Source organism: Aptenodytes forsteri, unplaced genomic scaffold (genome assembly GCF_000699145.1).
Source record: "Aptenodytes forsteri isolate BGI_AS27 unplaced genomic scaffold, ASM69914v1 Scaffold323, whole genome shotgun sequence".
In the NCBI taxonomy this organism is placed as follows: Eukaryota; Metazoa; Chordata; class Aves; order Sphenisciformes; family Spheniscidae; genus Aptenodytes; species Aptenodytes forsteri.
In genome coordinates, this window is record NW_008795323.1 from 96,896 (window position 1) to 121,819 (window position 24,924).

Sequence of the window (24,924 nt, forward strand, 5' to 3'; positions counted from 1 at the left end):
TTAAATGTGATAACTGATTACCCAACCTATGACTTGGGGAGTCCAAGCCAGTCCACTCTAGTTTGTGCCAGTCCCTGGACTTTGGCTTCCATTAGTGCCTTTTTTATTGTCCTTTACTCATCTCCTGCAGCTCTTATTGCCTGTCAGCTTCTCTTCCCTAGTGACCTGGCATGAATGCACAGCTCACCAAAATTATCCGCAGTTTCATCAGTAACCAACACAATAATGACAAACCAAATAGCAAGAACTTCCCAAATAGCAAGAACTTCATGACAAACGAAAGGGAGTGTAAACACTGAGAAAGAATGAAATCACGTGTTGAAATATTACCTCAGGCTCCTCTTTCTCTATATATAGAGTGACTTTTTCCAAAGTAACCAAAGAAAGCATCAGGAAAGACCTAGCCTGCAAGCTGAGATGACTACCTTTGCATGCAAGTTGGTATATGTTTCTCTTTTTCCCCCTCCAAATAGAATTTTTGCAGTACATATTTTTTTCCTTTCTGCTATTCTAAAATACCTGTTGTATAAATTAAGTACAGAAAGAAAAGTAAATCTGAATCAAATGTGGTTAAAATAATAGTATGAGGTCATACCTGAGAGATATCAAATATCTTGCAAGGAATTATTTTTAAAAAGCAAAGAAAACTGGATTTAAGAGCACATTCATATTTAATGTCTGATACATAAAAAAGGAAGACAAACCAAGGGAGTTCAGAGCAGAGCAACAAAAAAAAGCTGCATGATTTACTAGATGGAGGAGGGCTGGAAGACTGAAATAGTCCTCCACAATAAAGGAGTTACGAATAACAAAGTATCTGAAAGATGTAAACACCAAAGGATGGAAAACAATCCTTTCCAGTCAAGGAAGTATAGGAACAGATACCCAGAAAAGATAAAACAAAGATGTTTTTAAAAAGCAATTTTAGGATTAATATTAAGTTTAAAAAAAAATTCCTGAATTTAAAATCTATTAGACTGGAAAAGTGACCCAAGAGATGCAACAGAAAAATCAAGCAATGGTGTTATAGTACAGAATGGGAATGAGACTAAGAGATTTGCTGCAGGTGTGATATAAAATTTGCATTTAGCATAGGGCTTACTGATTTTCTTGCTGATGGGGAGTTTTGTGCTGACGTAAGGCCTTTTTTGTAGCACGAAGGATAGTGGGGATGCCTAGTAGCAGAGTCTCTGAATCTCATTTCTTCCTAGTGCTTTGACAAACAGGAGGTTGTTGTCATTTAATATATGAATGTGCCAAATACCAAATTTATTCAGAGCTCACTCCTTTGAAGCCAACAATGTTGCAACATGGATAAATTTGATGCCCATTCAAGCAATGGCATTCATCTGATTGGAAATCAGCTTGTAAATATTTGGCAGTCATTGTTCAGCATTGCCTTTGAATATGATCTGTTCTAGAGATGGAAGTGCAGCATCATGCCATCATTGCTGGACAGAATATTATGAGGACACTCAGTAACAGAGAGCAGTGGGAGTGGGAGGGATGGGGTATGCATGAATCACAGTACTATATTGTGGGGGTATCCTTAAGCCTCCCATCAGATACAGTTCTAAGAAAGGATGAATAAACTATGAAACTAGGAATGCCCTTCAATCCCCGAATGTTTATCTAGTCTCAGCCAAGTCACTGAGCAAAATATTTATTTAGGTGAGATAACAAGTGGGAAAGGAGGAGGAGGAGGAAGGACAAATAGATGGAAATTGTGCACATAATGCTTGCACATTGCACCATGTTCCTGCAACTAGTTACCCTACGATAGTGCAGATTAAGATGCCCACAGCTGAAGACAGAAGCATTGAAGTGTGTAACTGGGTTCTGGGAGACAGCTACAAGCTTTGTGTCTCCTCAAATTTCTCACTATCCTGTGCTTTAGTAGCTGTGGTCTTCTGTTGCACTCTGCACTGGCTCCTTGGTCTCAGAGGAGGCAGGTACGTGACATTGCTCAAGCTGTAAGAGTTCCTTAAGGTAAAACAGGACGTGTCTGAATAGCTATACTACCTTTGTTTGCTGTTTTTTTTTCCTGCCAGAAAATGAGCTACAATCTCTTCCTCCTGGCTTTTGTCCTGGGCATTGGTGGAGCTTTCCAATATGGGTTGCAGGTCTCCATTATCAATTCTCCTGCTGAGGTAAGCATGGGCAGCTCAAAAAATTGAGCTACCAGCATGGATTCAATGTACTCATGCACTCCTGCCTCTATTTGCAATCAATAACTTTTTCACTTCTGCTCTCAAAACTAGACTTATTGTGGTTTCTTGGTTCAAGAGTAGCTGCTATTGCTCTTGTGTTTCATTGGGTTTTAACTTCTGTCTGGTGTGACAGAACTGGGAAAGGGGAGGATGAGTGATGTCTATAAAGTCAGCCATTTTCCCCTTACTGAGTTGGATTGCTCACAGGAGATTCTCCTCTTTCCAGTGCTCAGGGAGTCCTTTGAAACATGTCCTTGGCCATACACACTAGGTCTAAGTGACTGTAAGGTGAAATAGGACAGGGAAAGACTGTAGCTCTAGAGCTGAGGTCAGCACTGATACCTGCAGCTGGAAAAGGAAAATTAGGGCAGGTGTTTGTCATCCTGAATGGTGCCAAGGACATTGAGCTCATACTATCACCACATTGGGAACCCTCATGAAGAATGAGGGTGCCATGGAGGTTGTGAACAGTACGTCAGAGAGACCCCACAATGGGCCACATTGAGGGACAAATCCTGATCTCACTGAAGTCAGTTGAAGTCAAACCTGGATTTCTCCCAAGGCATCAGACAGGATGCAGCAGGTGGACAAGAGAGACAGACAGACAAGCGGGAATGGAGGGGAAGATTGGGGAGCAAAACAATCAGGGTTTAGCGCACAAATAAAAGACCAATGTGCCACCCTCTTAGTGTCACTCACTGTTGATATTTAATATTGATATATTTATTCATTGATTTTTCATTGCACCTTGTTGCTAAAATATTAACTCCAGGGATGTTAGTGGCAAAATTCCCTTTGATTTCACTGGGGCTAAGATTTCAACCAAGGTGTCGATAGAAATGTATCAGGAAGACCAGTAAGTAGGTAAGAGAAGTAGGAAAGAGGTGCAATTATGCAAAAACATGTTGACTAAGTCCATTGGTTTCTGTTTTTCTTTTAAAGTATATCAAAAGTTTCATCCGTGAGACCTGGCTGAAGAGATACGGCTCTTCTCCCAGTGAAGAGATTATTACTTTGATGTGGTCCTTTGTTGTGTCCATTTACAGCATCGGTGGTCTTCTGGGGTCCTTGTCTGCTGGATATTTGTCTGTTAGATTTGGAAGGTAGGAATAATGATTACATTAGTCTTTCTGTTTACACCCACAACTGCAAAAATAAGTGACTGTGTCTTGGGAGAAACACTGCTTGTAAAGTGGCACTGTGAGCAGCCCAGAGCTGCTTCAGATGGAGGATCAGTTCAGTGCAGAAACAGGATGGCAAAATCTGCCAACAATCACAAAGAAAATCATACCCTCTCCCTTAGAAATTCCAAAGCGAATCCAGTCCAGAGAAATCACATGAGGAGTGCATGCATTTTAAAGTGAATTTCACAGACAACCGCTCACAAAGCTTGTTCTTCAGTGTAGATACTGGCTCCACTAGAGGCATCAAAAGCTTCAACTGCTTACCAGTCCATGATGAAGTTTTCCCATTCCCATTCCCCATTTACTTCACTGCAGCTGATCTCAGAAGCCGGCACAGAGTCTTGAACCATGGTACAATTCAATGCCACTTCTGTCAGGCTGTGAGTGACACATGGACAATATTTATGGTCACATTAATTTAAATTAATTCCAGGAAGAAGGCCATGCTGTTCACCAATATCCCTGCTCTGCTGAGCGCAACTCTGATGGGACTTAGCCGGCTGTGTGGATCCTTTGAGATGATCATCGCTGGAAGATTATTTTCTGGAGTGTGTGGAGGTAAATTAGCATTCCTCCCTGTGGTATTAAATAGTTTGGAGAGCAGTGACTGAGGGTCACAAAGATTTATCAGACTGAGTATATGGATGACAGATTTTTACTAAAATCTGCAGAGGGCCTGATTGCTGAATGCATTTTTAACTAAATAAGAAAACACAAATATAATTAAATTAATCATGTGTGACATCTCCATTTCTCATTCTTTTATCTTTAAATCCAATCCATATAAAAAGTACTGCCAACTTGTGAAAAAGCCAAAACATGCAATATTTCAGGGGAGCATGATCACGCAATAGAAAGCTGACCTCTGTTGTTTCTGTTGCTGCTTGTTGTGGCTAATACTGCCTTCTGCATTAGAGACAAGGGAATGGTTTTCAAGCTGGGCAATTCTAATTTCCAGATGCCTCAGAAAGTTACATTCTGCCAGTGTTTTCAATCCCTGAGCAGTTGGATAAAGATAATACTAACCAGCAAAAAAAATTAAGAGAGAGGATAAAAACTAATTCACTGAGCAAATGGAATATACAGCATTTGTTAACTTGTTGGTTTCAAGCACAAATGTAAGGCACATAGCATCCTGAGTAGACACTGAAATATATAAGCTGAGATTAAAGGGAGCAATAGCAATCCTGTATATGTGGCTGTAGGAAACACTGTAAGAGCAGGCCAGCCTGATGAAGAACAGATTTCCCAGGGGAACATACTTGCTTAGTGAAATATTTAGCAAAGATGCAAGGCCATGGTACTGGGAACGTGCTTCATGTCAGGCAGACACATACTCAACATGGTTAAAAAAGTATCTCAGAGCCTAACTCTATATGCTTTGCCCATAATAATCCCCTCCAAAACACTGGACCTATGGGAGTTTGAATTGCCCTGACAGTCATTTGTCACTGCAGGTTTAGCTCTGAATATCCATCTCATGTATGCTGGGGAATGTGCCCCACGGAAACTCCGTGGGCTGATTGCCATAACAGCTTCTACTGCTACTGCCATCGGAAAGTTTGTAGGATTTGCTCTGGGTCTCAGGTAAGGGGGTATGAGACATATTTTATTTCTTCTGTTATTAAAATATACGCACATGTCAATGCAAGCCTATGGATAGGCAAATCAGCAACTATTTTTAGACATGTTTTCAGGGTATCCTAGGCAGTCAGACTGAATTAGTTCAGCCCAAATTCCTGACTTAAGTGAATGGGAAACAGAAATCATACAGAACATTTAATCCTGAAGAACAGTGTTGCTTCCTAGCAAAGACAGATCAAAATACAGATAATTAAAACCTTTAAGAGACTTCAATGGGTTTGAAAGAAATCCATCTTTTGCAAGAACTGACCTTTAATTTTTATTTTTTTAGAAGGAGCAGGGAATGTCAGATCCATCCAAACTTTCTTGAAAATACACACAAACCGGCACACCCACCCATCAAACACACATGCAAAACCAGAAACCTATGGTGGATTCATTCCCCCCAGCACAGGCTCCTTCTGCCTGTCCTGTGCCAAAGATGGTCAGTACCATTCCCAGGCATGCATCATTCTGGCCACAGTGTTCTCAAAGCTGCAGGGAACTCAGCAGCTGCTATTTGGGACAGTCAGTACCAGGCTGATAACCTGTGGATCCTGTCTTCATCGTAACTTGAGACTCTTTGCATCAGAAAACAGAGGAATCAGCCACTGTGGGTTCTTTCTTCAGCACTTGTGCCGGGACACTGTTCGTCCCCGTAGGCCTTCAGCTGTTGCAGGAGGATGCAGTTAGCCTTGCTGCACTCACCACTGAGCAACAGGTGGCAACACTGTGTAATTTGTGTGCTGCAGGCAACAGCTCTCTGCTTTCCCCTTCCGCCTCCCACTGAAGTTTGCATTTTTCTGGGCTGAGAAATGCTGGAGACTCCTGGGTGAGAGCTGCCGGGACACACGCAGCAGGGCCGAGGGACCACCCTGTGTCTGCGTGTGCTCACATGGCCAGTGCACATGGTTGCTCAGCTCCGCTTGCTCTGCTGGTTTTGTTTCAGAGAAGTCCTCGGAGTAGATGCTCTCTGGCCTATTCTCATGGCAGTCAACGCGCTTCCCGCCCTTGTTCAGCTTCTCACCCTCCCCTTCTTCCCAGACTCTCCCCGCTACCTGCTCATTGACAAAAAGGACAAGGAGGGGTGCATCAAAGGTAAGGAAACGGGCCACAAAGCATTCCTTTTAGCAAAAAGTGGAAAATACAGTAAAGCCCCACATGAACCTGGAAGAGAGGTACAGTTGGGAAAAAGACTTTTGGTCTTTTGGCTCTGAAACCACCTTCAGCTTTAATGAAAGACAGCCGCTTCTGTTTTGGTATTAGTGCTCTCTTGGCACTAGTATTTCCCTTACCCTCTGCCAGGATCCTCCGAGGGATGTGATCACACAGAGCTCGTATTTCCAGCAATACTGATTCTGCCCTGAACAGTCAGGTTGTGGATACGGTACCTTCTGGCTCTGTGTAAGAAAGGGATGCTCTTTACTGTCATGCTATATCTGTAAGCATTCCAGTTCTTCAGTAACCCTAACAGCAACTACTGACATAAACAGAGAAACAGCCATTGTGGGTTTTTAACCATCAAAAGAGAGAACTCTTTGGATGTAGACTTATTTTTTAATGTAGGAGTCATTTTTCCTTGTCTGTGTTTTGGTGTGTGCACTAGAACTGCACCTTTAGCAGGAGGGTAAAGGGAAGGGATTGGTAAGAATTTAGGCATTATTTAAATTAAAACACTGTAAGCAGCTATTGGCCAAAGGTGAGGTCATGATTAAGATTTATGGGTAAAAATAGATAGCAATGAACTGGATCTGTGTCTGATCTGAACCCAGCTCTCTAAGAAGTTTGAGAGTCATCTTCTCTCTCCCTCTCCTTCCAGCTGTGAAGCAGCTCTGGGGAGACGGTGACCATATGGCCGAAATAGATGACATGATGGCAGAGCAAGAAGCCATCCGTGGGGAGAAGGCTAAGAGTGTTTGTGATCTTTTTCGTGACAAAGCTGTCCGTTGGCAACTCATCACTCTCTTCCTTGTCTCCTCATGCATGCAGTTTATTGGCGTCAATGTGGTACGTGTGCTACTTTTCTCTGCTTTCTAGATTGATTACAATTTCTTGGCAAAAAGTAAGCTCTGCAACGAGTAGTAAAATGCTGACTGCAACAGTGGCTGTAAGGAGGGGATTTGTTGTTACTGTTTATTATAATCTTTTCCCATGGAATTTGGGGACCTGGGATAAGTCGAGAACTGTGTTTTAGCAAGTGTCATCTGAAGGCATCTCTATGGATTACCCTGTTACGATAAGAGAATGGAAAGGGATAAAATAAAATCTCAAATACAGAACAAGTAAAGAACAGCATAACCTCCTCTGGGTCTCTGAACTCCAGCATGCGCTGCCCAAAATTGTTCAGCCATTTCAGTACAAACTGAGTCAGGTTTGTAATGTACACTGACAGTGCATTTCCATACTCTTACCTCTTTGGGTTTCTTTCTAAATCCTTTAACTTTGCACTTTCTCAGATTATAGACAATTACAACATCTCAGTAATATATGTGGCAGTTACTGATATATACTCTCTAATATACCTTTTCTCTGGAAATATCTCTATCTATGTTTCAGTAGATAGTATTAATTATTGGAATAGTTATTGTATAAAATGAGCTTATAGTAAAAGCATAAAAGTTTCAAAATCCCGTTTAATTTTGCAAATTCAGAAAGACTTCAAGATTCATAAGACCCCTTTCTACCCCCACTAGTGCAGCAATAACTATACCACAAAGAACCAGTAGCAGCTGAGCATACTAACAGTAGAATTTCTTACGCTTTAGGAGTGCTTACATCCAGAAAAATAGTGACTATCAAAATCATTGCAAAGGCTTAAAGATGATGTAGAAAGATAATTTAAACCATTTGCTTGGTATGTACTGTCCACATTTCTGTATGCTCCTCATCCAAAGTACGTGAGACACTGAAACACGTGAAAGATGTCAGATAGAATTATAACCTGTAACATAAGACAAAGGCAGCACTAAAAGCAAGCAAAAAAAGAAGAAAGAAGCTGTATTCGTTATTGAGTTCAAGACAGAGCTGCTAGTAAAGGCTGTTCTGCACAAATAAGCCTCGTGAAAACACTGAGGATTAGTTACTGAAATCAAGATGATTTTCTCTTTTGTTAAGTCCTGATTAGTTATTTTCTGTCAAAAAAGACAGAAGCTAGTGTAAACATGACCACATGGGTACAGCCTTCACACATTTCTATTCTTTCCAGGTTTACTTTTATGCATACAATGTCTTTATAAAGGCTGGAATCCCCCCTGCTCAAACCCACTATGTCTCCCTGGGAGTTGGGATCACCGAGATCCTCACCACAGTTCTATGTGTAAGTGGCTCTTCAGCTGAATTTCATTCTGCTGTAATCCGTGGTTCATTTCAATCTTCAGAACTACTGTAAATGGAGCTTCAGAAATCAAGCTTCTGCAACAAATCAACTGTAGTACTTTGCACTGATCACACGAAATAATTTATGGGAGGACAGGAGAGCCTTTGCCTCAAAATCACGACCCAGCCTGAGCCAGCCTTGGGAGTCCCAGTTCCCCTCTGCAGGAAGGGCAGATGACAGTCCCTGTGTCCACTTGTCAGTAGGACTCTCAGCTGTAGGATTCATGGCAATTAAAAGTGCAAGCATTTCCACTTCGCTGTCCTCCCTGGCTATCCTTTGCCTGCAGAGTGCCACCTCAGGCCTCCTCTGCCCAGGCAATGCTCCCTGTAGCCCTGCATCTCCTCACCTTTCCCCCCCTCCCTGCAGCTCCTGGTCCTGCTCAGTCCCCCCAGATGCCTTTACTCGCCCTCCCAGAGGATGTACCACATCCCAGTCCCCAACTCTTCAGAGATCCCCTGCCTGGCTGGTGAAGACAGCTACCGGAGCAGCTCACCAGTGCCTGCCTTTAAGGTCTGTCCTTTGGAGCTGACAGCATGTCCTCCCGGTTGCAGGGTTTCCTAATTGAGCGTGCAGGGAGGAAGACACTGCTGTGGAAAAGCTACACTGTTATGGCCTTGGCTTTAGGGCTCCTCACAGTCACGCTTTCACTACAGGTAAGACCCCACTTATGCATTAGAGCTGTGTTCCATCTTCATGTTTTATTGTATGGCAGATATCATTACCATTTCCCTCCTCCTGAATCACTTTTTAGTGGGAGTAGAAGTATTTTGGGGGCTAACCATCATGTTAATAGAGGTCTGTTCCCAGCCATGTACATGCAGATTAAAGCCAATAGCTTTATACAACCATGATCACTGCCAAGACTATCTCCTTGTGAAGTTTCTGGAAGTAGAGGAAACAGATGTATGTTTAACATTGACATACTTAGCAGTGATGAATGTTTCTAATGGAGCTGGATAAATAAAATTTTAATTTCTGATTTTATTTGCTTTTCATTTCCTACCTTAGGATTCCTTTTTCTGGTTACCATACTGCTCTGTTGCACTCATCTTTATTTTCATCATGAGCTTTGGCATTGGGCCAGGTTGGTATTTTCTACTGGAATGGTTTCATATACTCATTCCTTCCTTACTGCAGCCTTTAGGAGAGGTCCCAGGCATAGCTGTTCCACAGTTAGCGTGAATCCCTACTCCTGATTCAGCGCAGGGGTAGATGTTCCCCTCCATACTGTGGTAGGAGGTAAAACTTCATTTCATATTGCATTCCTACATGCCTTCCTCCTGAAGAGCCAAGCAGCACCTCAAACACTTCCAGGTCAGTTAAAACCATTAACTAATGTGGCAATATGAAGTGTGAGTTACAGAAGCATCTTGCAAAATTTCTAAAGTTCCTTTTTTCTCCAACATTTCTTTCAGCTGGAGTATTATGCCCCTTGCCCACAGAAATATTTATTCAGTCATACAGACCAGCTGCTTATGTTTTTAATGGTGCTACAAACTGGATCCAACTCTTTGTCCTTGGACTTTTGTTCCCTTTCATTGTGGTAAGCAAAGTAGGGTGTTCTGTTTCAGTTCAGAGGTGGTTAGACCCTTCTTGAACCTAGAGCATACTTCTCTTTTTCAACACTTCATGCAAAGGACAGAGCCCAAACTAATTGCAGTTCTGATGGCCTCTTTCCTTTTACCCAGATACCTAGTGAAAACGTAGCAAAACCACAAAATGCTGCTAAGGCTACACACAGTTAGAGTGTGACACTGGCAAACACGGAAGCGGTGACAGAGGTACCAACACTGTCAGACGTCATTTGAATGTCATGAGGGGCTCCCTTCTTTTCCCCCCTTGTCCTGTATGTGCATCTCCTTTGGAGTTAATGTGGAAAATGGGCAGTCCCAGAGATCTCACCCAGCACTAGTAAGTAGCAGAAAACTAAAGCCTTTGCAGTTTTGGACTGCGCAAGGAGGGACAGAGCTAACACACTACGTACCTTCCCCAGTTTAACACTGGCTGATAAGGACGGAGCAGAAAGGAAGAGTAACTGAAGCTCAGCACTTCTCTGAGTTGTCAAGCAATGACATTCAATGTCTGCTGAGCATACAGCTTTCCTCCTTAAAACAGGAAAGGAGAATTAGTTCATCTTACCACTCGGTGCCATTCCCCAGGTGGCAGCAAGCAGGATTTACATCAGCTGAGTCCCTGACCAAGTTTTTTAGTAAATACAAAACCAGAAGCTCCATATCATAAGAGAAAGAAATCTAGATCAATTTGTATGAACACATTTTCTCTCTTTCTTTTCCTATAGGAAGGTCTTGGTAGTTTCTGTTTCATCATTTTCCTGACATACTGTCTGTCCATGGCTATCTTTGTCTTCCTGGTGATGCCAGAGACCAAAGGAAAGACCATGCTGCAGGTCATGGAGGAGTTCAACCACCTGAACTACCGTGGAAAGAAGAGACAGACAGCCCTACAGCAGAGTACCTGCTCAGTGATGATTGTTACTAGACTTTAATAACAAACTCTCCACTCCATATTTTGCTCTTTTATTACTGTAGTGCCCAGAAGCCTCACTAAGCAAGAGAGAATCCATTGCTCCACAAACAGCACAAATGTGTATTTTAAAAATAATCACCTGCAGTGCAGGGTGCAGGATGAACTTGGTGGTTCTCTCCAACTGCTGAAATATGAGCTGAATTAAATCCTCTGCAAAAAAAAATGAAACACAGTGTATGAAGAAATAAGATCTTTGTCAGTCCCTGCAAGTTAGCAGCTGTGTAAACTGAAAACACAGGATCTGCTATTGTTCTTACCAAAACCAGGACTCTGCAGTTATTGGAGCGAGTTTGGAAGGTTCAGATGTACAGCATACTTGTGAAACTGAGAGAAAAAGAAGACAGAGCTTTCACATTGAAATTATCTGCTCCTATTAACAAGTCAGTGCTGCTGAGCTTTCCCAGAGAAGGAGCTTCAGTACGGATGAAAAAAAGTGTTTAGTTCTTTAATCTGGTGGAAGAAGAGTACCTTGCCTATCAGTAGACAGAATCAGTATGCAATGTTTCCCCCTCTTACAATTAGACTTGAGAGCAAGTACATGGTATAGGGGCAACTAGGACTTTCTTGAGGAGCTTATGACCACACTTCTGTGACCTGCAGCATGGTCTTCATCCATTTTTGGGGGGGGGGCATGTCATTGCTACATCTGAAGAAAAAAGGTAAAGGAAGTATAAGGTCCTGGTGTAAAGGAAACACTATGCTAGAGAAGCATCCAAGCATAACCTGTCACCTCAAGCCAAACCTCTTGCTTGGTAATCAGGTACATTGTCTAGAGTTTGGAGATTCTTCTATTGGGACAAACAGGGATATGTCGGTACTGAAAGAAAGCATGAGCGAAGAAAGCAGAGCTGCAGGAAATCCTGAGTGGGCTAATCCACAGTGGGCAGGTTCTCCCTCTTCATTAGCAATGACTATGTAGCATGTCTTCAGCCTGGAGTTATTTCATGTCAGAGAGAAGGAACACTGGGTTTCAATGGGATTGAGTTCCCAAGAGTAGCTGGTACTGATGAGACAAAAAAGAGTGGTGCCTCTCCTGAAGAACCCAATCTGTATGTACTGATTATGCCTGGATTTGGTTTTCATTGATTGTAGAGTCAGGGACAGGGGAGAGCCCATCTTCTGGGAGCGTGTTGTTGGGGTCAAGGAATATTGTGTCTGTCTTGTCATGGAAATGAGATCTTCACTACTGACTGTTGCTTGCAGATGCTGCACAATAAAATTTGCAAAAGGACCTGAATATTGAGCAGCAGTTTCTTTCACAGCCCTAAGGCTCCTGCTATTTTACCTTCACACCGTCCTCTAACAATATTTGTAGCAGTGCCAAGAGCTAATACCAAGAGCAGTGGACTTCCCCAACACCGCCATCCTTCCTATGACAATCATATTACAAAAAAAGCTAGACAAAGTTTATAGTTTCAAGGCCGGAGGTCATGGATTGCACATTACCACAGTAAGAACCAACATACATTCCTTCTGGTCAAAAATGCAGGAAAAAAAATGAAACATTTAAAGTATTTTGAAAAGAAAGTTTTAGGTAAGACCTTGATTATTTTAAAAGTCTTTATTTGGTCTGGTCTTTCTCAACCTTACTGGTTCCCAGCGAGGAAGAAAAGACACACTTACAAGACACTAAAAACTCCTTTCCTTCTACATGTCTTTCTACAGTGTGATCTTGTCCAGCATGCCTGACTTCTTCCCTTCTTCCCTCCTACTAGTAAATACTGTCTGCAAGAGGGAAAGCGCGGTAAATCATTAACACTACCATAGACTAGCATGGATTGGGAATAAAGGTTAAAGAAGTACTTGTGAACCTGCAGTGTATCTATTTGATTTCCAGGATCACACAAGTGCAACACATGGCATCTTTGAAAACAAAATCCCTCCAAGCCAAGGGTATTGGGTGAGCTAAGTACTGGGTCTGGAATAAGCACATTTCTTGTAGTGTTCGAATCCTAGGTGCAAAGACTCATCCTGTCCTCTTCTTTAGGAAAATAAATAAGACCTATACTAGACATTTAAGTCTTGCTTTTTCCGTATTACAGCACTGAACAAAAGTGTGAGGCCAGATAGCTATGAGACAGCAGTATGAGAATTCTGGGGGAAACAGAGACAACAGGAGGAAGAGGAACAGGGCTCTGCAGGGACCGTTTGATCAATCAGATGTTAAAAACTGGCCACAGGCAGGGTGTTTAAGAACCCCTCCAGAAAGACCCAGAGCTGCCATGTGTGTCCCTCCTTCCAGCAGCCAAGCTTCCCATCCTCAGCTCAAAGAACAAATTCTCCTTTCCCCTCTAGTTCATTCAGGCTTACCTGCTCCCTGCCCATGGCCCCGCACTCTAAGGCGCCTGAACCCTGCTGTCCGAGTCTAGCAAAATGGTTTGCTATTAGGCTGGCAGAACCCCTTTGAGAGGGAAAAGAAAAATAAAAATGGACTTGCAAGGGACAGTACAGCATGAAAAGGTCTGGAAACAGAGATATGACATTCAAATTTGATACAGGAAACAAAAGAAGTTAAAAGGAAAGTAAAGATAAAATGAGAGAAATGGCAAAAGAGAGGGGTAATTATTTCAAAAGTAGCTTTTAGTGTGTCCTGACAGAAAGCAAGAAGTAACACTGGATTGTTCAAGTATCTCGTTAGACCTTTCTGCCACAGGAGTTGGGAACAACAAAAGTTTACGAGAGTTCAGAGGATCTCAGTAAATGTGTGGAAGGAGCAAATACAAAGACACAATCCTGACTGACAAAGTCCCAGGGTTGCGCATCACTGGGGCCTGGAAGACGCACAGGGAAAGCATCACTGCACACTTGCTCAGTTCTTACGGTTTTGCCTACAACTGCTATTTGTGACTGACAGCTCTGGGATACTCTGCTGGACACAGTTCTGGTCTGATCCTAGAAGATAAAGTGGGTGGTGGTGGTAAGAGAGGACAGGGGACAGCTGTACAATCTGGCTGCAGTCTTCTCTGTGACAGCAAAATCTTTGGCTGAGGGGAGGGCAGTGGCCAGTGTTGAAGTGACTGGAGATTGAGAGGAGGAATTTGTAAGAAGCAAGAGAAAACCTAAATAAAGACAGAGATTTTTGCAGTAGTAATTGCAGAGAAAGGTAGATTCTGGGGTGTTTTAGAAGAGGAAGTGATAACATTTGAGGAGGCTGTGCTGAGAGGGGAAGGAATGAAATACACAACCACAGCTGATGTGGAGGTGATGAAGATTTCAGGAATGATGAAAATGGAATGGATGGAAAGAAGAATTCAGCTTGAATTATTTCACTGTACTGATGTGCAACAAGATACCCAAGCAGAGGGTTTGGAGAGAGAACGTTACTGGGACATCTAGCAGGAGAAAGGTCAAGGAGTGACTCAGCAAGCTCACCCTGTGCTGCACAGCACATGGCCCAGGGGACAGTGTGGGACTGTTGTCAGTCACTGTAAGGTGAAAAGCAAACTGTAGGAGGAACGTCAGTGCTTCCACCGTGCTCCTGAGCAAAGCTTCTGTTGCCTTCAGAACTGTAACCCCACCTTCCTATCTCCCCTTTCGGCACTAACCGTAGACAGTTAAATCTTTATAGTATAGAGTGAACTAATTTGTATTCAGTGTAGTACAAAATGTTGCATGTAATACATAGAAGACTGAAGGAAGCAAGAATTAACTTACACTCTTTGTAAATAGTCAAGTCTTTAGTTGATTCAAAATCAAGTTTTTTAAGGGGAAAATACTTCTTAAAATCAAGTCTCAAACCAGAACAGAATGAGCATCCCACTCTGGCACACACTAGGCCATCTCCATTGTTATAGAGAGGTAATAGTGAGGCTTCTGAGTGGTTCTGGAAACAGTGTGACCCTCTATAAAAACTGGGTGTTAGCAAGGACCAGGCTCTTTCTCCACGCCCATATTCAGATACTTCATGTCCTGCAATTGGGAAATTGTTCAAATCACTTCAAGCAACTGAAAATTTTATAGCATGCAACAGGCATTACAGCTCAGCTACAACACAAAGTGGCTTATCTCCACAGTAGACTGGAGGGGAGGAAAACACACTCTGCCTAAGCAGATTCACGTCTGAGAGGTGAAGAGGGACTCTGCTCCCCTGAAGGAAAGATCTGACCGACTCCCCACAAAACAGGAACATGCAGTTGTTTTAGCAGTGCGAGTAAGGGGGAGCGCTCCCAATACAAGAAGGATAAACATTTACCATGTTGTAATCGGCTTGGCATATCTGGGTCTTAGAATAATTAAACCAGCAAGAAGAGTCCCTGGCCGGTGTTGGAGGAGGACACAATTCACTAAAAGCCACATAGTTAGAATTTAACTTTTGTGCTATGATCCCAACTTCTTATAATCTAAGCGTAGAAAACATCTCTCATCTGACAGACTTGACAAGGGCTCTCAGAGCCGGCAGGTTTTCAAGGGGAAATGGCTGGTTTCCTCTCAGACCTGGTAAGTTTCCAAATTCTTATCTTCTAGCCCTAGTCACTAACAGCAGCCCTGCACTCTCAAGGATATTTGAGGATACTCATCTGTTTAGAGTGTGACCTGACTAAATGCCTGAAAACATATGTGCTTGTGAAGAGTGCTCTAAATCCAGTGTACATCATAGAAACACAGCATTTCAAATAGGAGTCATTCAAGTAGGGGCTCTAAAGATGCAGTTTTCTATGGGGATAATAAAAGTGAAATGCAAACAGAATAAGTTTTAAGAGGACAGACTTGATTAATCTCTGGAAACTGGTGAACAAAGTCTCTGAGGAGGCAAAGTTGAAGGAAAAGAGGGATTCAAGAAAGCTGTAGCTTCTTACTAGAACAAAAGCAAACACAAACTATCTGAACAAGGCTTTTATGATTTTTTTTTTTTATTTCTGTGGCTAGCAGAACTAACAGAATTAAAGACTGCATCTTTTCAGGCTGCTAATAACCAGGAGAGGAACATAAAGGAATGTGCAGATTTGCATCTTAACAATTTCCCAGCAATTTTGCTTGATTGAAAAATTCAAAATGGGGTTTTCCATCTTAAAGGCTTCTTAATCATAGAAATGTGGAGATATAAGATCTCATAAATTAACTCATGGTCTGAAAGCTGTGCTGATATCAGGAACTTAGGATGTGTTTCATCATCTTTGGCAGGTTCAATACCGGCAGCTATTGCTAATGATTATGGTGCTAGGAATTGGTGGAACCCACCTATCCGGTTTTCAAATGTCTGTGATCAATTATACTTCTCCGGTAAGCAAAGCCTTCATAAAATCACATCTGTAACTGCTCTTCATGGGACTAGGCCTTAGACTTTGAAGATGTTCTAAAAATCTGTTAGGTGTTGCTATGTGAGTTTATTCCCAGCTCTTTCCAGTCCCATACTGTCAAAGGAGTTTGCATGAATGTTAGGAGCCGTACTCCAAAGACACCTTGCCACAGGATATCAGAAAGGCTGAAAAAAATGGAAAGGCAACACTATTCCTGCTGTGTTCTATAGCTGAATAGAGGGACAATGGATGTTTCAGTGGCTCCTTACACTATTTTTTTTTCTTTTATAAAACCTCTCTAACATCTCTAAAATGAAAAATGAACAATGTGTGGAAACAACATATTTGAAGCACCCTCCTTAAAGATTATGCCATGGAGAAGAAGGTTAAAAACTAGCTGATTGAGTCTCAACCTTCAGTTCAGCCCTTTTCTCTTTCTATCCTCTGTTGGCACTCAAGAACATTTGCATTTCACAAGAATCAAGAAAAGGTCCCAATATTTTGGTGTAGGAGAGCCAGGATTCAACAGACTAAAGAATAGAACTAATTTTTGAAAGATTCTCTTACACTTTTAGGCTGTATGAGAGGAAATATCAATCCTAATTTGCAAACAAGTGTTCCATAGCCATGCTTTTAATAATGACTATTAATCTAATTTTTTTAAGTTGTAAACATAATGAAGAACTATTGTGTTTAGTGCCTCAGTGGAATGAAAATCTCTTTTTCTGTCCCAGTACATTCAGAAGTTTATCAACGAAACCTGGCTGGAACGATATGGTTCTGTGCTGCATCAGGAGACACTCACATTATTGTGGTCCTTCATCATGTCTATGTACTGTGTAGGTGGAATGATAGGGTGCCTGTGTAGTGGGTACCTGACTGCAAAATATGGAAAGTAAGTATATTCCCCAACAGCTTGCTAATCAGGGCTGCAACAAGGGAAGCAATTAAATATTACTCACCTAATACAATGGATGTCAGAATTCTCACTGCGCCCTTCTGGTGCAGAGTTTACTCAGCATGTATAACTACACTTAGGTATATTACAGAGACAAGAATATGCAACTATTTCTGATTCCCTTGCCACAGTTTTTTGGTGCCATACAATTCCTGCATTTTTGCTGAAATTTTAGTAAAAAATAAATCTCTAAAATTTCTTTATTGGGCGATAATGCCCTAGGGAGCCCAACAACACTGCAGTAGTGCAGAAGGGGATAGATATTTAGTAGGCAAAAGCTTTTTTTTCTTTCTTTTTTTTTTTAATTGATCACAGCCTTTAAAAATATTGTGGAGGTTCATTCCTCTGTAAGAATAATCAGAGTTTCATCAAAGATAAGCAGAAGTCCCTCAGGCTACATTCAGAACCCTCTCTTTGAGGGTGGCCATAAAGGACAAAGCCAGAACCCTTTAGCTTGAGGAGGGCAGTGAAGCAAGTTCTCAGTGAAGCTGGATTTGCCTTGTTCTGGGGACACGTGCAGTGTTTGAGATGGGAGCCTCACTGACAGGAAAAAAGTGAAAAAGACCATTCCTTATCAGTATTTATCCTGCAGCAATTTCCTTCAGCCTCATGTTGTGCTCACATAGTGTTAACATGGAAAAGAGGAATCTAGCTTCTCGCTTTCCACTCCCCTGCGAAGACATCATGCCTTTTCATGATCAGATATGGTTGTCCTATAAGCAATGGATGTAAACATGGCCATGGCTTGGTCTGAAAATTCAGAGAACGGGCAGACATTAGTTAAAGATGAAAAAGTAAAACAAGGAACATACCCATGTTGTTTGCTGTTGCAGGAAGAAATGTCTGCTGTTCAATGATGTGGTCCTAATAGTAGCCACGCTGCATACTGGCTTCAGTAGGAGAGCCAAATCCTTTGAGATGATCCTGATTGGGCGCTTCCTCGAGGGCATCGGTGCTGGTAGGACTCCCCACTACTCCATGTTAATGTGACTTCTTTGGGGTGGATACAGAAATCTTCCTGCTGGGAGTACCCGGGCATGCACAGTAACCCCAGTGGAACAAGGAACAGATTGGGAAAAGGTAAGATGAGCTGTCCTTTGCGTTCAAGAAGTCTTGTTGAGAGAGAGATCTGATGGATTAGCTAAACATCTTGCTTAAAGTAAAAGGTATATTTTCAGCCTATTATTGTGGAGGATACATAGCAAACAGTTCAGAAGACAGAGGAGAGAGCTACCTTTGGCTGAAGGTGAAATGAAAAGGGACCCTCTCTCTTGCTTTCTATAGCTTTAACTCTCTCGTTTCTCCTTCACTTTAGGAATACATATGAATGCCCATGTTCAGTATGCTGGAGAGATCTCACCTAAGAAGTTGCGTGGATTTGTAAATGTGACATCCTCTGTGTTTCTTGCACTAGGAAAAGCTGTAGCAAGAATTCTTGGATTACGGTACTTGTTCTACTCCTTCTCATCCTATTTTCTATTTATTTGTCTTCTGTATGGCAGGAAAGTGTTGTTCTCCCAGTCCTAGAAACAGACATACACTAAAGGTGGGGTTTTACTTTGCTTCACTAGAGCTGTCAAAAAGGAAGCATCTACCCCATATCAGTCACTGAGGTTCCTTTGTCATTCACTGAGGAGAGAGAGGCCCTTCTCTTGAGAAAGTATGAATCCATCTCTGGAGGCGTGGTCTCTCTGCTGAAGTTAATAAGAAAAGATTGAATGTAAACACTTTTAGCAAACTTTTGAGATCTGAAATCTCTGCTAATTTCTTGGTAACATGCAGAATTGCAGTATTGGTTCAGAGAGCTGTTGTGGGAGTTTTCAAACTCCACTAATCTTTAGAAAATATTCAAATTACAAGAAAAATCTCGGTCTTGCAGTAGAAATAAAGTATTGGTCTATTTTCCTTTCCCTAGCCTGAACATCTTCTATTTCAATTTATCTTTTCAAGGTCTGTATGTATACTGTGTCTCTTTAGCTAGTCTAGGATCTAGAAAATATCAAACTAGTTATAGACTGTAATTGTACTGGACTATAAATACACTCTAACGTGCTTTCATAGAGATCTTTTAGGAACTGAAGACATGTGGAATGTGCTATTGTCCTTCTCTGGGTTGGTGGCATTGATTCAACTGCTCTTTTTGCCATTCTTTCCTGAGTCCCCTCCCTATCTCTTGCTGCAAAAAGGAGACAAGGCTGGTTGCTTGAAAGGTAAAATAAAACTTTACATCCTTAATTTGTTAACCATAAGTCTTGGGAAATTGAACCTAATAGAGGGAATCGGCTTTTCCATTAGCCAGCTACAGATTTCTTGATAATTACATGATTAAAGATCTTGTAAAGATCGTAGCATTGAATTATATTACTCCAGACTAAAAGGAGTCATCAGAAATATTTAAGATCTACCCCTACAGCAAGTTGAAAGCCATTTTCCAGGGCAGTTTCAGCATGTCCCAGTAAGCCATGTTCTAGTTCTTTGCGCAGTGACTGATGAATCAAAGCATGGACTTGCATGGAATTGCATGGAACTGCATATGTTGCATGGAACTGCATGGAACTGCATATGTTGCAAATGTCATTAAAAGTTGAAAAACACAGAACTGAGTGGCAGATGATGGAGGAGTATGCTTCCTTCTGTCTTTTCTGTAGCCATGAAGCAACTCTGGGGAGAAGGGAATTATCACACAGAGTTTGATGACATGATGAAGGAAAAGGCTGTAACAAAAGGCACTAAAATCATGAATGTCCTAGAGGTGCTGAAAGAACCATCCGTATATCCACAGCTGAGTACCATGCTCCTCCTTTTACTGAGCCTACAGCTCTGTGGCCTGAGTGCAGTTGAGTATACCCTATTTCCATGCTTAGATCTACTATTAAGTAACCAAAGCACCACAATTCCAACTTGCCTCTTTCCTCTGGATCTACTTTATTCCTTCTCACACAGAGCCCACTGCCTGTGAAGCTCTGTGGTATCATTACTAGTATTCTTCATACCTTTAAGGGAACTTCTGGGATGGGAATACAAGAGATTCAGCTCAGCAGAAGTTTCTGCAAGGGCACTGTTGCTTTCATTCCCCTGGTGGTATTACCAAAGACTCTGTAGGAGAAAGGGTTATAAATACCCTAAGGCTTGCTACAACCCGGAGATCTATTTATCTAGACTTCCATCACCACTTTCTTTGACTTCTGCAGTAGCAGATGACCAGCTATTGCCATCCAACTTTCATTCCATTTGATAATGGATACTTATCCATTAAGCCATTTCCTTCCAGTTGTTTCCGCATACAAAGTGGCTGAGCCCAATACTGCCCAAGCTAATAGTCATTCCCCTGGATGTCATTTTTATCACTTGCCTAGGGGTCTCTCTCCATAAACCTTGCTTAAGCAAGTGCCTGTGCACTCTGTTGGAGCTTGTTCATTACAGTTCCCAGCAATGTGGGCAGAGAAGGCACCTCTGCATTCTGCTGACAGGGAAGTGGTGCGCAGTCCGTCAGGGACCTTGCAGATGAGCAGCTTCTGCTTAGCAATTGGAAAAGGGAGACAGAATCAACTGTTTGTATGATTATGTATGGTTTGCTATGACTGAGATCTGCTTTTCTTTTTCCTCACTCCCTGTCTTGTCCCTTTCCTCTTCCTCTTTGCCAAAACAACATCTTTTTCCCATGTCTTACAGGCAGTATGCTCCTTTCAACTCCTTTTTATTCTGGGCTTTCAAATCCCTTTTCTTCATCTCCATTAACCTTTTGATTTTTCACATCTCAAGCAGGTATGTCGCCTCCACTAAACCCCAATAATGTACAGTTGCTTTTGCAGTGATGACAAATCTAGTTCAAAGTGATGCTGGATAAGCACATATCACATCTATTGACTATGCTTCATTTTAAAAATGTTTCTTATTTCCCAGATCACCTTTTACACCTCGGAAATTTTTCAGACAGCCAGCCTGCAGGAAAGCATAATCCCATATGTATCTCTAGGAGTTGCGATCTCTGAGCTCATCTCTATCATCTTCTGTGTAAGTCAGATCTTTCTGGGGCTTTAAGAGTTAAAGTACGTGTGAGTTGAGTCTATTCTTCCTTAAAGAAAATGACTCTTCTCTTTGTGAACTAAAGAATTTTTATGTGGCACTGCATAAATCTGTAAAGCGATTGTTACCATGCCCTCCAGATTTTGTCCCACCTTTTACATCTTTCTTCCCATCTTCATTCTCCATAATTTCTTATAAAAATCCCTCTCTTATTCATACAGATATAAATGAAATGTCATTCAAACATAAATATGTATACTTATTTCCATATATTTGTGTATAAATATATATTCAAATGGAATCATAGCATGTTTCCATTGGTTACAGTGTTTATGAAAAAGTAGCTGCAATGCTGGGCAGCAATGGTAATTCATAGCATTAGAGAGGCTAGAAGGAACTCAATAAGATACCAAACTTGGTACCAATAAGATTTGTGTTCTCTAAAGTAAAAAGAACTCAAGAAGAATGCTTGATTTGTTGGACAGCTGACCGCTGGATTTTGCCATGCTTCCAGCGATATGCAATTTTTTTCTACTCTTCAGAGCTCCATTATTGATCATTTTGGACGCCGGATACTGCTGTGGGGTGGTTATTTGCTGATGGCACTGATACTGGTGTTGCTTGAAACAAGCCTTCTACTGAGCGTAAGCAAATGTCTCTCTGGGGGTGGACCTGCATCAGAATTCTTTGTGCAGGACGGCAGATAGTCAGCCTCGGCTTTCACATCCAAAATAGTAGGTCAGAATACCTTCTGAATACAAACTCATAGCCCCTCTGCAAGGCTTTTTTTGTCCTGCCTTGTAGTTCATCTTTTTTAATCAGGCTTTCAAACAGTCAGTGAAAAACATTTTGTAAAACCAGTGGCCTGGCATAGCTGTCCTCCAGCTCTCTGCCTGTGACATCTCCAAACCTCACCTGTGTCTTGTTCCACTGTCCTTTAAATCCCTAGATGAGCATCCCTGCTGTCACCTTTCCCATTTGCCATCCCATGCCTCCTACATCAGAAGCAGTATATACTGACCCTTCCAACAACCACCAGTTTCCACCCTTGATACAAGTGATCCAGCTACATAGTGCAGCTCTCTAGCTACTTCCAGTCGGGATGGTGGAAAGTAGCGAGGAACCCAGTGTCATGGCCAGTGTTTTGCACTGCATTGCAATCTTGGTCTAAGCCCATAAACTTTCAGCTTCTTTCTGTTTCACAGATATCTTCTGGTTCACAAGAGATTTAAACATTTCTCTGAAGTTATCTAATTCAATAAGATAATTAGGTTAAATCAGTAACAATTTTCCCCATGCTATAATTAGCTTGGAATTTGTGACCTGTTTTTCAAACCAGGGTGCAGTTCAGCTCACCTCTGTAGATATGACACTGCAGGCTACTTTTGGCCTTCCACTGTATTCAGTACAGAGAGATAAGTAGTTCTAGTGAGCACCTACTACAGAGCCCAGCATCGTGGGCTTTTTCACAAATATTGCTTCTCCTATATGTTTGGATCAGCTGTGCTACAGCTATAAAATTAACTTTCATTCTTTTCCCTCCTTTCACCTTTGTCTAGGATCAGTTTCTCTGGATGCGTTATGGCAGTGTTATTCTCATCTTTTTATTCATCATTGCCTATGGAATAGGACCAGGTGAGTGCAACAATAAAAGCAACAACAGGAAACCTTGGGCCATATGGACAAGCACAGGCCATGGATGTATGGAAGTAGAACTAGACTGTGTGAATATATCTTTGAAAATCAACAGCTTAGTTTGGAATGAAATTGGGGAAGTCCCAATTTTTGATGAATTAATGACCCAAGAAACAATTTCTTTAACAAATTATTAGAAATTATTCAGACCCTGATGAATCAGGACCCTGTTTCCTCTCACTGCGTTACAAGTTCAAGCCAAAAAAATACTTGTTAATCAATTCACTAAGACTTGTTTTGGAAGGTGTGAATGCTGTTCAGTGCATACAGGCTCAACAGGTCCAACTCTGTCTTTGCCCAAGGGCAGAGGTAGCCTCTTCTAAAATATCAGAGTTTTCTCAACTCACCTGTAAAATCCTACTCTATTAAAGAATGATACCTGATAGCAGGCATAGTCTGTCTCCTAGCATTGCTCTGTCCTTTCTCATCCTCTCTTAATGTCACTCTGAATCACCTACATCAGTAATGCCAGAACCAAACTTACAGCTCTCTATTAGGTCCTCACTCACCCAAGACCAATATTTACTCTGAATGTTCCCTGACTAATTAGGTCCTCACTCACCCAAGATCAATATTTACTCTGAATGTTCCCTGACTAAACACTACTTTTAGTTATTACAGTCTCCAAATTCAAATGGCAGCCTTTATTATTGTAAGGGCTGTACATGAGGACCATGAATGTCTTGAAAACCTAACAGAATTCCCACAGTAGCAGAACCAAGGTGTCTTCTATGGGCAATGGAGAGAAATAGGCCATTAGGGCCATTCATCTCTGTATTTTATACATCTTAGGTGGATAGAAACTGCACTTCAGGGGTGTCCATCTCTCTCCATGGACTGTAAGAGAAGTCTGTAGGGGAATTCAGACAGAGATGGCTATGCTGCCCAAATTTAGATGATCTCATGGTAAGGCTACCATGTGACATCAGTTCACTCACTTTGAGGAATATGGTTAACTACAACAATGTTTTTATTGCTTTTTTATGGTTTTTCCTCAGCTGGAGCTGTCGCATCTGTCATGAATGAAATCTTCACCCTCTCAACAAGGTCCTCCGCTTTTGTAATTGGTGGAATCATCATTTGGCTAGGCCTCACTTTCACTGGAATGATTTTCCCCTTTGCTGTCGTATGTAATTTAATTCAAATCTTCTCTTTGACTCCATCAATTTAAACTGGTTTTCTAGGCTGGTCTGGACAGGGAGTAGGATGAAATGCCTTGTAGATGATCAAAGCTGAGAATCCCTTATTGCTACTGGCATATGGAGGTCATTTGTAAAACACTACCCCAGAATTCAGACATCCTCTGCTGCCTCAAGAATAGATTGAAAAGATAAATAAATATTCTTTCTGTAAAATCAACTTATTTCTCATTTCACAGGGACAAATCAACAATTTTCAAGCATCTATAGGGACAAGTGTTGTCGGGGAAATCACTCATCTTATTCTATTTTTATCTCCAGATGCTTTTTGGTCCTTTTTGCTTCCTCGTCTTTATTGCTGTCCTGGTCATTTCAGCGGTTCTCATCTACCTGTTCCTCCCAGAAACAAAAGGGAAGTCAACCTCCGAAATCACAGAAGAATTCGAAACACGCCGATTTAAGAAGAAACGTCATCAGACTGTGGAGAAGAATGCTACCGAAGAAAAGACATTCTGCACCAAGCTCTGATAGGCCACCATAAGCAACTTCCACTGACAAAAAGCCCTGTCTCAAAATCAAACTGACATGGACTTTTCTCAATAAAATGTAATCCAAAAAGTAATCCACAGATAGATTGTCATTAATCCAAGTAGTCCTATTTTATATTCATTTTTGCTTTTCATGGTGAGAGACAATGGCTCCTTCCTAGAACAGCTCTGTAGCAGGAAGACATTAGTAACTACAGACACTTCTCAGAACTGTCACATGGAAAACATTTTCAGGCATAACACATAGATTTTATTTCAAGTCTTTCTCCTTTGCTATCATTTTAAAGAAGCAGGATTTGTCTCTACGTTTGTTACTTTGTAAGAAAGCTCTGCTCAGGATTAAGAGCAGGATGAAGAGAAGATGAAACATAAACATAGTTC

General features: G+C 41.6%; 2 protein-coding genes across 2 annotated transcripts; both read left to right on the top strand.

The window, feature by feature from the left end:
- The first annotated feature begins 2,054 nt into the window (after positions 1-2,054).
- Positions 2,055-10,899, top strand: LOC103899485 (solute carrier family 2, facilitated glucose transporter member 11). The gene is made up of 11 exons (XM_009279966.1): positions 2,055-2,150; positions 3,153-3,313; positions 3,828-3,952; positions 4,852-4,981; positions 5,967-6,115; positions 6,837-7,024; positions 8,223-8,333; positions 8,945-9,046; positions 9,402-9,477; positions 9,809-9,936; positions 10,693-10,899. Exons 1-11 carry the CDS (start codon positions 2,055-2,057, stop codon positions 10,897-10,899), a joined length of 1,473 nt encoding a protein of 490 aa, XP_009278241.1.
- Positions 10,900-15,353: 4,454 nt separating this feature from the next.
- On the top strand, positions 15,354-24,523 carry LOC103899488 (solute carrier family 2, facilitated glucose transporter member 11). The gene is made up of 12 exons (XM_009279969.1): positions 15,354-15,377; positions 16,062-16,160; positions 16,912-17,072; positions 17,969-18,093; positions 18,451-18,580; positions 19,197-19,345; positions 19,784-19,971; positions 21,039-21,149; positions 21,704-21,805; positions 22,721-22,796; positions 23,855-23,982; positions 24,317-24,523. Exons 1-12 carry the CDS (start codon positions 15,354-15,356, stop codon positions 24,521-24,523), a joined length of 1,500 nt encoding a protein of 499 aa, XP_009278244.1.
- Positions 24,524-24,924: the final 401 nt, after the last annotated feature.

What these genes read in the sequence shown, in the direction of transcription:
- LOC103899485 (XM_009279966.1), top strand. Translation starts at nt 2,055, where the DNA reads ATGAGCTACAATCTCTTCCTCCTGGCTTTTGTCCTGGGCATTGGTGGA. An exon ending in CAAGGAGGGGTGCATCAAAG is followed by an intron (nt 6,116 to 6,836) that starts GTAAGGAAACGG and finishes CTCTCCTTCCAG; the next exon opens with CTGTGAAGCAGCTCTGGGGA. An exon ending in AGTTTATTGGCGTCAATGTG is followed by an intron (nt 7,025 to 8,222) that starts GTACGTGTGCTA and finishes TATTCTTTCCAG; the next exon opens with GTTTACTTTTATGCATACAA.
- LOC103899488 (XM_009279969.1), top strand. Translation starts at nt 15,354, where the DNA reads ATGGCTGGTTTCCTCTCAGACCTG. An exon ending in TGATCAATTATACTTCTCCG is followed by an intron (nt 16,161 to 16,911) that starts GTAAGCAAAGCC and finishes TTTCTGTCCCAG; the next exon opens with TACATTCAGAAGTTTATCAA. An exon ending in AAACAAGCCTTCTACTGAGC is followed by an intron (nt 21,806 to 22,720) that starts GTAAGCAAATGT and finishes ACCTTTGTCTAG; the next exon opens with GATCAGTTTCTCTGGATGCG.